This window comes from Nuphar pumila, chromosome 13, assembly GCF_984573655.1.
Source record: "Nuphar pumila chromosome 13, dmNupPumi1.hap1.1, whole genome shotgun sequence".
NCBI classification, from domain to species: domain Eukaryota; kingdom Viridiplantae; phylum Streptophyta; class Magnoliopsida; order Nymphaeales; family Nymphaeaceae; genus Nuphar; species Nuphar pumila.
The window spans coordinates 2,258,449-2,271,025 of NC_143261.1; the positions used below are offsets into that span (position 1 = coordinate 2,258,449).

General features: G+C 36.7%; 1 protein-coding gene across 1 annotated transcript; it reads right to left on the bottom strand.

The window, feature by feature from the left end:
• Positions 1-8,082: 8,082 nt before the first annotated feature.
• On the bottom strand, positions 8,083-11,550 carry LOC149817485 (GDSL esterase/lipase At5g45910-like). Its single transcript, XM_089985416.1, has 5 exons — positions 11,283-11,550; positions 10,409-10,627; positions 9,507-9,655; positions 8,685-8,961; positions 8,083-8,312 (listed from the first exon to the last, which is right to left on the bottom strand). The coding sequence occupies exons 1-5, from the start codon at positions 11,548-11,550 to the stop codon at positions 8,083-8,085; spliced, it is 1,143 nt and encodes a 380-aa protein (XP_089841542.1).
• Between the last annotated feature and the right edge of the window lie 1,027 nt (positions 11,551-12,577).

Sequence of the window (12,577 nt, forward strand, 5' to 3'; positions counted from 1 at the left end):
TGGTTCAGTCTAACTGGATCTGGGTTCTTAGTTCAGATTCAGTTTGATTCAGACCTATTCTGGATCCAGATTGATTACTCTAGATCTGATTGGATCACTCTTGGATCCATATCAGAACTAGGTCTAGATTAGACCGTTCTGGATCCAGTGAGAGTGTATGAATCCAGTCAGAGTGTTCTGGATCCGGTTAGATTGTCTAGGATCTAGTTAGATTATTCTATATCCAGTCAAACTGTTATGTATTTAGATAAGTAATGAATCTAGATCCAATCTGACAGGGTCAGATCCAGATCATAAATAGATTCGGATCGGGTTGTGAGATAGTCTTGAATTATAAATAGATGTGAAATGACCATAATACCCTTTTAGGTACCCGAGATCCATTTTGGTAAAATAGGCATAACTTTGCACCCCAAACTCAAAATTGAGCGAGGTTTGGTGCATTGGACTCGTATTAAAGAAATGAATCTACTTGTCTAATAGTGTTGATTAAACTAGTGACACAAAATTTCAGGTTTTGTGAGTCAATTTAGGAGAAATATTTTGGTAAATCTGCAAGAAGTTTTGTACATTAATACAAATATGTTGGTGTAATGATCATATCATACTGTTTGAGCACCTTGAGACTCGATTGCGGTAAAAGTATAGTGTTCACACTTGAGTTAAGAGATACAACAACAACAACAACAACAACTACGCCTTCATCCCAAAACAATTGGGGTCAGCGATATGAACCAAAAAAGAAATTCATTTTGGGTCTTCCACATGAATCATTTTCCTCCAATCATTTCTATCCAACGCCATGTCCTCGGTGAGGTTCAAAGCATTCATATCCTTTCCTATCATCTCCATCCAAGTCTTCCTAGGCCTACCCCGACCTCTTTTAACTAATATATTTTCCCATTTCTCCAACCTTCTAACTGGAGCATCATTAGGCCTTCGCCGAATATGTCCAAACCACCGTAAACGATTCTCTCGCATCTTATTTTCAATGGGTGCAACACCTACCTTCTTACGTATCTCTTCGTTCCGAATCTTATCTTTTATTGTATTTCCACACATCCATCTAAGCATCCGCATCTCAGCTACACTCATTTTTTGAATATGATGTCTCTTGGCAGCCCAACATTCCGTACCATATAGTAAAGCGGGTCTAATAGTCGTCCTATAAAACTTTCCCTTCAACCGCAATGGCATTCTACGATCGCACAGCACTCCAGTAGCACTTTTCCATTTCATCCACCCAACCTTTATCCTATGATTTACATCTCCATCAATTTCTCCATACTTTTGAATGATGGATCCCAAATATTTGAAATAATCATTCACCGGTATATCTTGCTCACCAAGCTTCACTACACTCCCATCCCTACTTCGTTGCTTACTAAACCGACATTCCATATATTCAGTCTTACTCTTACTCAACTTAAAACCTCTAGCTTCCAATGTCTGTCTCCATAATTCTAACTTAGCATTAACCCCAGCTCTAGACTCATCAATCAAAACAATATCATCAGCAAACAACATACACCACGGTACATTTTCTTGAATTGATCTCGTAAGCTCATCCATCACTATCGCAAATAGGAAAGGGCTTAAAGCAGATCCTTGATGTAACCCAACCGTTATCGGAAAATTGGTTGTCACCCCTCCACAAGTGCGGACATTGGTTACTACTCCTACATACATATCTTTAATTATACTAATGTACTTGAGAGAAACACCTTTCTTCATCATTGTCCACCAGAGAACGTCCCTAGGTACTCTATCGTATGCCTTCTCTAAATCAATAAAAACCATATGCAAATCTTTGTTCCTCTCTCTATATCTTTCAATAAGTTGTCTAAGAAGATGTATAGCTTCCATAGTTGATCTTCCAGGCATAAAACCAAATTGATTCTCCGATATCATGACAACCTTCCTCAACCTAGACTCAATCACCCTCTCCCAAAGTTTCATAGTATGACTCATGAGTTTTATACCACGATAGTTTGTGCAATCTTGTATACCACGATAGTTTGTGCAAACTTGAGTTAAGAGATATTATAAGTAATTTTAGATGTGAATATGTTGGGTTATGATTCGGCCAGCCAGCGCACAAATAAAAACAACAATAGCAAGTTACTGATAAAACAATGCAAAAGAAATGCAGAGGCAGGATTACCTGATGCCGCCATTGATGAACTGGATGATGGCTGATGATCGACGCTGGTGCAGGGGAAGCTATTGGTTGTGGCTGAACAGGAGAAAACTTCTCCTTAGCCGGACTGCTGCACTCCACGAGCGCAGGCTGCTGGATGCAGGCGGTGGGCAGGATCTGTTCCCTCACCGGATGGAAAAACACTGAATGGAGAGGTAAGATATCCAACTGATTTCCTCTCTCATTTTTCTGTTTTTCACCCTGTGTTTTCACACGTCTTTGAGGGTTGCTCATGATACCTCTTTTATAGGCACAAAGTGGGAACCGTTTGTGTAACCCTTCTCCCTTATTCTGTGCAAGTTTATCGGAAGAAGCATCTTCTGTGGGGGGTATCCACATCGTGGGTAACCACCCCCACTAGCTGGTGGTTTATACCAATATTCTCTCACTTGTTTCGACGATAAACCCTTAACCAAAAAACTTTATGGGAATAACTTGATGAATAGATTGGCCTTTATGATCTATTATGTAGATCCTTAGTTGAATCTCTAATCCTTATGAGATTAACAACAAACAAGTAATAACGAGAATCAATGAAATGAATGTGATCACTTTATTTTTATATGTATATATAAAAAAAGTTTAACAACCCTATCCTCAATACATGTTCGGAACATAATCCTGGTGCTAGCCCTTTAATAAGAGGATCAACAATTATCTCTTTGGTACCAATATTAACAATATGCACTAGATGATTCTTTGTCCTTTCTTTAACAACAAAGTACCTTAATTTCATATGTGTACATGTTGTAATACTTTTATTATTATTCGAAAAGGACATCGCAACTTCATTATCAGAGTAGACCTTCAGTGGCTTCTCAATGAAATCGACCACCTTTAACTGTGATATAAAGTTCTTCAACGATATGCCCTGCGAGGTAGTGTCGTACAATACTATGAATTTTGCCTTCATGGTGTGAGCAACAGTGGTCGTCTACTTTCCACTCCTACAAGACATCACGCTCCCAATAAGTAAGAAGATGTACCCAGTAGTAGACTTTCTACTATCAAGGCATCCTCCTAAGTCCGCATCCGAGTAGACAATGACCTCGAGGTGATCAACTTTATGATATATCAACATATAATCTTTTATCCCTTGCAAATGCCGCAAGACTTTCTTTGCAGCTTTCCAATAGGGTATGCCTTAGTTAGACTAAAATTGGCCAAGCACCCCTACTGCAAAAGAGATATCTGGACGATAACATGTCTAGTGTATTGTAAGTTGCCAACAACTTACGCATATGGATAAACACTCATATGTGTTTTGTCAATATCGTCTTGTGGACAATCCTTTAAGCTCAACTTGTCACCTTTTGATATGGGTGTTGAATTAGGAGAACAAGTCTCCATCCCATATCATTTTAACACCTTATTTATATAGGATCTTTAAGAGAGGCCTAGAAAATCTTTTGATCTATCTCGACGGATCTCAATGTCGAGTACATAAGCAGCCTCACCCATATCTTTCATATCAAAATATGATGCAAGAAACTGTTTTATCTCTGTAAGTAACTTTATATCGTTCGTTGCCAGCAAAATGTCATTCACATACAATATCAATATAATGAACTTACTCTCACTTTCCTTAAGGTATATACATTGATCAAAAATGTTTTCTATAAACCCTAACATCATAATGACTTGGGAAAATTTAATATACCACTGTCGGGAGGCCTCTTTAAGTTCATATATTGATTTGTTAAGCTTGCAAACCAAACGATCATCGTGAGAGAAACCAAGTGGTTGTTACATGTATACCTCTTTATTTAGATCCCTGTTGAGGAACACATTTTTTACATCCATCTGATATAGCTCCAAGTCATAATGAGCTACGAGGGCCAAAATTATTCTCATTGACTCTTTAGTTGAGACAGGAGAAAATGCCTCATTATAATCAATGCCCTCCATCTGGGTGAATCTTTTAGCAACTAATTTTGCCTTATGTCTCTCTATGTTACCTTTGGAGTCCTTCTTGGTCTTAAAGACTCATTTACACTCTACAGGTTTTACTCTCTTAGGTAACTCGACAAGATCCCATAGAGGTTATTTTTTTTTTGGGGTATTGAGATTGCTTACTCTCATAGAGGTTATTTTTTGTCTTAAACTAAATTGGCTTGCGGGATTAATCTTGACAAGTCCCGCATTACAAATAAAAAATTTTATGAGAAGTTGTGGGCTCAAACATGAAGGGTGATGATGGGATTTCGTTGGAAAATTCTACTCCCTATCTGGAGCTTGTGGGATCACTTATATATCTTAGTATCACACGACCAGACATATCTCATGTCGTGCATACTGTAAGTCAATTTCAACACAGCATAAGATATGCTTGGTCGTGTGATGCTAAGATGCATAAGGGATCTCACAAGTTGCCTATAGGGAGTAGGATTTTCCAAAGAAATCCCATCATCACCCTTCATTTTTCATGCCTTCACTTCAGTTCATATGAGTGTTGTACTTCGTATTATCAGATATATAAAGGCACAATAAACAAGGGAGTATTTTTTTCCTTAACTTCTAATTTAGAATTCATTGCATATACTGACTCTAATTAGGGAGGTTACCCAAATACGCGTCACTCCACCACTGGTTTTTGTATTTTTCTAGGTAAATCACAGATCTCATTGAAATGCAAGAAACAACAGAAGGTGTCTCTTGCATCAACAAAAATAGAATATCGAGTCATGGCCTCCATGACTATAGAAATTGTGTGGATTCATCAATTATTACAGGATATGGGAATATTGATCCAAGGACCTACAAGATTGTGTTGTGATAATAAAAGTGTAATTAATCTATATTGCTAAAAATCAGAGTTTTCAGAAGTCTACCAATTAAGCACATTAAGATGGACTACCACTATGTCAGAGAAGCCTACTTACAGAAAATCACAGACCTTCCTTATGTGACCTCAGAATGCCAGTTGGCAGACTTTTTCACAATGGCACTATGTTCTCCCAGATTTAATTTTCTCTTTGACAAACTTTCGGTCATCACGCCCTAAGTTTGAGATGGGGGGTGTTAAATTGTATCAATTCATGTATACAATTGATTAGTTCTTGATTAGGTTTAGGTTAGAATAATGTGTTTCAGGTTTTGTTTATTTCAATGTTCTTTAGATCAATTAAATAATGGTTTTCTTTATTAACCAATATATCTTCTTTTATTGCGTTATCGTTCTTTGTTAGAATAACTTAGATTAAAGTTAGGCATTTTCTTTTGTCAGTAAATAGTTAGTTTTATTTTATTTTATTTTCATAGATTACATTAGAAATAGCCAGTTTTATGCAATTATCATTTTTTTAAAGTATGCTTAGTTATCCGATTTTTGAATAGTGTGTTTCTCTTAGTTTTAATTCACGTTGAATTTTGTTTTTTTAGGGATTAGATTAGGGTTAATTTTGTAGTTAATGTTAGTATAGATTAGTTTGATTGAAGTTAATTAGTTTAATTAGTCGTTAAAATTAGTTAGCCGATCTTCATGATCTTTGCAATTTGCGGTTTTTCTTAATATCTAACATTGTTTTAGTTTTATGCATTGCATGTGGTTGTAGCTTAGGATAGTTTTAAATTATTTACTTTAGTTTAAATCACGTTGGATTCATGTTATATGCTTTAGAGTATTAAGTTTTGTTTATCATGCATAGTTAGTTAGAATTAGTCTAGCCGATTTTTATTTAATTATTTTATTTGATTTTCAGCATAGCCTAGGTTACTTTTATATTTCAATTTTATTTATTCGGTTACATTCATAAACAGTACAACATATAGTGTTAGTTAGTTTCGTTTAGGTTTTTTTAGTTAGTTCTTGATTTCTTGAATTAGTTAAGCTTAGTTGTTCATTAGTTCTTGAATTAATTAGTTAGGTAGTTTTGCTATTTCGTCTTTTAGTGTAAATTAGTTCACAGTTGGTTCGTGTTAATTAGTTCATGTTTTTGTGCTTTTTTTGCATATTTGCTTTTGATTTTCTCATAGATTTCTTTTTCTGCTGTGTGTTTTCTTTTTGTGTCTTGCAGAAAAGTCTTGGAACGTGTGGTGAAACCTTTTTTGTATTCTCGAGGTACCCTCTGGGGTCTACTCAGGCCCTCAAAAATGCTCTCAGAGAGTTCTCAGAAAAGCAAAAGTTCAAGAAAGCAAGCATTACCTAAAGAGAGAAGGACAAAGGGAAGCAAATCAATCAAGAAGGTTCTAAAAGCTTCAAGCACTGAAGACACTTTTGCTTTTATTTTTAGAATAGGCGTTATTTTATTCAATTCAATTTATTTGGGGTTGTAATAAGACACTTTATTATTTGTTTAAGAATTCTGCATGGACAATACTCTCTTGTTTATTTATTAAATTATTTTTTTCATTTTGGCAATAAAGAATAGTTTAGATTGTGTGTTGAATACGAAGTATTTTCCGTTCTTTGAGTTTGACCCGAATTTCACCACTCGTGCGAGCCGGTTTTTATTATTTTGTGTCTGGCTTTGACACTTGTTTTCATTAAAAATATTATTTTAAAAAACTCATTTTCATAAAACTCACACCACTTATGCTCATCTTATTCTTAGGTTACTTTGACACCGCAAAATATCATTTTTCAAAAACAATTTGAAATTTTTTCATAAATCTTGTATTTTTTGGCAAAATTTTAGCAATAAAAAATAAATTTAAAATGTAAAAAATAAATTTTATAAGAAAATATGAATACAAATTAGTTAAAAATAAACACATGGTTTTTTCATTATAAATAGTCATTTAAAGCATAAATATCACATTTAAATCATGATATTTATGTTTTTTCCTTAAATCTCATTATATTTTGAAAATCTCACAAGAAATTACCGTTTTAAACTTTCAAGCAATTTCTTGAAAATATTATATTAGTCACTATGATTAATTGAAGGCAAGGAATTGAGCAAATTTCAATTAGGTGCGAATTATTTAGCATTGATTCCAAAAAGTACCTCACATTCTTCAAATTTACTAATATGAGCCTCTCTTTTTTTTTTTGAAAAAAAAGTCAAACAAATACATGAGGTTAACCTCTTCCGTATTTGAAATTACTATTCTTTTGAGTTTTCTATATTAACCTTTACAATTCAAAAACACTTATCTACCCTCGTAGAAAAGGGAACGACAGGTGTTTTAAACAATTGAGGGTATTAATCTCATTTGACTCAATCGACTGATCAGATCTAAACTGGGTTTAACGGTCAATGATGAGAATAGGCCCCTCTTTGGCATTTTTCAGAAACCAGAGCTTGAAGGCCATCATAAATAGTCAATCACTATTTAATCTTGGAAGCTGATGCTTGAAATCCAACACACAAAATAGGCCTCTCCGTGTTCTGTCGGTTATGTTCCATCAAATCTTGGACAAACAATCAAGCACACCCTTAAGGTCCAACTATTTGTCATCACCACCACTCCCAATGAGATATGTTTATATGCTTTTCTTTAGATAGTCCAAGGGAAAAAAATCCCATGACCTACCGCAAATTCTTTTTTTTTTTTTTTTTGTGGGGTGGGGCAGTTGGAAATTTGAGGTGCCATCAACCCCAAATTCTTTTTTTTGTTTTTGTTTTTGTATTTGTGTGCTTTTTAGCATTCAAGAAAAACAACAAGAATGAACAAACAAAAAATAAATCTGGAAGGAATTTAAATAGAAAAGAACATTATATATGCAACCTTGAACAATCAGGTAAATAATAATTTCATCAGTTCTTTATAAGATGTATACTTCCATGCATGTCCTTGGACCAAAAAAAAGTAAGACCTTTCCTTGGACTATTCTATTCCTGAGGGATCCAATCACCAGCTGTTGAGAAACAATTGAGAGTTAAATGAAATAAAAAAAATACTACTGAAGGGATTGAATGGTTGAGAGCCTTGATTAATTAATAGCAATATTCTAGGGGTAATCTCAGAGTGGGGTAAGTGAAGAATCCATTGATGAATCCACTAGCCATCCACTGGTAGGCCTTCTCAGTGAGATGAATGCCATCCCAATTCACATGTTTGGATGGATCACCGCATACATCGATCCCTGGCTGTCCACAGGTGGCCCCAAGGTTGAAGTTGTATGGCTCTCCCTTACCACAGCAAGCTCTCAGAGCACTCTCAAATCCTGAAAATTACACATGAAGAAAAGCAAACACAAACATTAGTTACCAATTTATTTTGGTTTAGAAAAAAAAAACTGGAGGTTGGATCATTGGATACGATGTTAACAAATCCCAATCGAATCGAATCGAATCGGATAGAACCTGCCCTTTTTTATTCGATGCAGGGGTGCTCTATTAAAAAAAAAAATGAATTTTTTAATAGATTGATTCAAAACAATTCGATTTGATTCTATTCAGACTAATTTGACCTTTTTCTTGGGAAAATCCATTCGATTCAAAAACCAATTCAGACCAATTTATATATATATCATTTTTTTGTTCTTGTCAGAAACTGATAAATCAAACAGGTAAATTTAATTGAGTCATTGGCATACCAAACTGGCTGGGGTTTCTGAAAAAACCCATAGCAGCATCGTAGTAATCAGCATAAATGATCTTTGCATGTGGGTGTTGCTCCCTTAGCCTTTGGAGGGCAACTTGCAGATGAGAATTGTGGTAGACTGCAAAGTCGTTGTAGCTCTTGAGGCAACCGATCTGAGGGTCATAAACCGACGCATTTTGCGACCCGAAAGCCGTCAGGTAACTTGTCGAACAGCCGATGGGAAGGTTCCCCGGAATCATCAGCTCCACTGCTCCATGTTTTACCAGTCTCTGCATTTCATTAGGTTAGTTCAGTAGTCAAAGGCTTGAAAGGTTCGAAGTCGAACCAAGTTGGGCCAGTTCCAGTTAGTTGCATAGACCTTTGCCAGAGTATGTTTGTTTTTTTTTACGATGAGGAACCCTCGCCGAAGTGAGAAAAATCTCGTGTGAGCCCTACGACTAATTATACCCTGCCTTACTTGGCCCACGTCTGAAAGCTTCAGACACACCCATGCACCAGCGGGGTTTGATCCGGTGGCTTCATCTCAGCACCCCTCACAACCACCCCACTGACCATGCAGTCGACCGCTGCCGTGATATAGGCCTTAACCAGAGTCATAAAAACAATTCTAGTGGGTTGTTGTTGTTGTTGTTCATTTCCCTAAATCAAGAACTTTCTAGTTTATCAAGGTTCTTAGGAAATACCAATATCCGTGAAATTCTGGATGTTGGTGGTAATGAAAAGGTACTATAAATCCTTCAAAATTTCTAAATGGAGATAAGAAATGTAAAAAGGTAAAAAAAGTAGCAAAGTGTGAAAAATGTTAAAAACTCACATTCACAGCATCTGCAATGGTGTTCACTACATCATGCACGTAAGCCTTGACCTCATCAATGCTCTTCCCTTGAAAGAAGGCGTAATTGTAGTCGTTCCCTCCAATCTCTCCAACGAGAAATAGTGATGACTTGAGAAAGTGGTGGCACTCTGTTATCACATACCCCAAATGAGAAACAAAGAAGTTTTTAGTTTAATTTTGATGCATTCAATCATAACTAAGGTTGTCAATAGGTTGGGTTTGGTTCAGACCCACGTGGAACCAGACCTAGACTTGATTTGAGATACTGGTACCGATCAAGTTCAGACCCAGGTCCAACAAGACCCAAAAAACATAAGAGAAACCATACTTGAATCGTATATGGATTACATGAACCAGACCCGAACCATACCTGGTAAAATAAAATAAAAAAAAAAAAAATTTATCCTTTTTAATTGAAAATTTGTGAATCTTTTTCGAAACTTGGGTCGGGCCTAGGTCTTACGAAATTTCACAAACCATACCTGGCTCCATGTATTAATCAGTCCCTTTGGGTCTTACCGTCGGACCTTCTTATTTAGGTTGAACCCATTGATACCCCTAATCATAACCACCATGTCTAATCCAATTCATTTATATACATATGGCATAAGATTCTTTTTTCGGCTTTGTAGCCACAATGACAGGCCTTCGGTTGGTAAAACCATTAAGATCCCCCCCTGCCCACCAGGGAGTACACCCCGCTCTGACCTGACCTTGCAGCAAGAGATGCCCCCTGTTGGTTTCGAACCCTTGACATGATCCCGTCAATTACTTGTTGAAGTTACCTACCAGATGAGCAGAGCTCTTGTGGGCTTTTGTTTTTATTTTTCTTTTCATCTGTTGTGGGAAGAATAGAAAACAAGATTTTATATGTTGGTTACCTGCTTTTGAAGAGCATAGTGAAGGTAGAAGCCTGTCGAACCAGCCGAGTTGGACGTTTAGTGAGTTGTTGGTCCATAGTTGATTGATGTTCTTGCTCTCAAAGTATGAAACATCAAGTGTTGTAGCTCCTGCTACAGCAAAATTGACTCCATTGGTGTATTCTTTGCCCTCAGGATCAGCCAGATATGGAGGAAGAAGAGGAAGACCGAATGCCTCGGCTGAAAAGGTATTAGAAATTAGTCATAAGATTGCTGAACATAGCAAATCATAACATAGTTACTGTGACTAGATGACTCAATGCTAGATACAAGTGTATATATAGTCCTTAAATGAAACTCACACACTTATATTCATGCAAAACATGATCGAGGTCTAAATCATACGGGAGTGAAATTGGCCCCACAATCACACTAAAATCACAGAGTTCAAAGCCTTATCAGGTCATGAAGTCCACCCTGATTCAAATACTCTACTAATTAAGTAGTTCTATTTCGCTACTGTGGCCTTCACACCAGTAACTCAGACAACAAACTCATTCAGCCATATATAGTGACTATAATTGAACACTGATCATGGCATGCCTAAATTAATCTTGAATCGATAGTTTGCCCCGAGAATCGGCAAAGCACGATCCTAATCCAATGGCAGCCAACCTGATCCTACCTGGTTCTTGGATTCAACTTAGATATGTAAGCAAATTCAGGCTAATTAAGAGTCAGAGTAGATGCCACTGTTATCACGTCCAAGACCAGTAGTATATTAATGCATGACTCTGTGAACCACCTTGGCAACAAATGGAAGCAACTTTCACCATATTCTTTTAAAAGCGAGAAAGACTATATATGGAAGTAGAGAAGCACAAAAAGACAATACCTATGAAGTCGACGATCAATCTTCCATTGGAGCATCGGCCTGTGGGGTGCCCAAAGAAGGTTTCTCCATAGGGGAGGTTGGCTATGACCGAAAACCCACTAGGCCTGGAGTGTAGCAGGTTTCCGGTGTCGGCAAGCGAGTCCCCGAAGCTAAAGATGGAGGTGTAGCAATCTGAATGTGAAACAGCTGCAGGAACAAAGAACATGCAGGCTGCCAAAACAGTCATATGAGAAAGCACCATTACTCCTGAACCAGAAGAAGAAGCCATGGCGAGCGAGAGAGAGAGAGAGAGAGGTTTAAGTGAATTCAAGAGGGGTTAGATGGTCGTTATATATAGCGAGCAGTGTTCTATTTGTAGCAGGCTTTGGGTGCCCACGCATGTTTAGCGTTATAGTTGAACTGTAGCTTTTGTGGTGGTGTGATTACGTACGTAATTATGTTCATGGAATTAAACTGAAATCTTCGGCCATGCTTCTTTAAACAAAATTCTTCATTTCATGGTGAGTTTGAAAATTAAGTCCTTGAACGTATGCTGCCACCTGTAAATCCATGAAAAAATTTTACACTAAAATCTCCTTTATGCTATTTTAAAGCCCATTAAGTTTTATAAAACCGGCAGTCACATGATGGACCTTGATTTTGGGGTGTTACTGAATTTAAGTGATGATACTTGATAGGACTCGTAGTTCTACTCCATTTACCCTTCTACAAGATTGAGGACCAAATAACTGGACTTTAGATGGAAAAAAGAATCCCAGAAGATAACCAACTCTTCCATCCTTATCAACCAGAGATGGTGAGACTTGAGGATTGCACAAATTTTATGTAATATGGACTCTTGAAACCAATATTCTTCGGTTGACAGTTCTAATCCCAATATGGATATATATCCATGGTGTCAATAGGCAAGGTTTACTTCACTAATTATATGGACCTTTAATTGGGACTACAACTCTAGAAAACATGGCTGTCCAAGGGATCAAGATCTCAACATGAGTCTTGAAGAGCTGTCTCACTAGGGTTGCAAACATATAGTGACCAATATTGGCGTTTCTTTGAAGAAAAAAAAATGTGAGATTTTGGCTGGCCAATATTTAATTTCCAATAAAAATGCCAGAATTTATTTTTAATTTTTCTTTGTAAAAATAATTACAATATTTTATTGTACATGTTTTTCCATTTTCTTCCCAAAAAAAGAATCAATTTTTCACGAGAATTTGGCTGCCAATATTTACCCAAAAAATGTTTTGTCACTATGGTTGCAAATCGTTAGGTCAGTCTGAGGCTGAAGACTA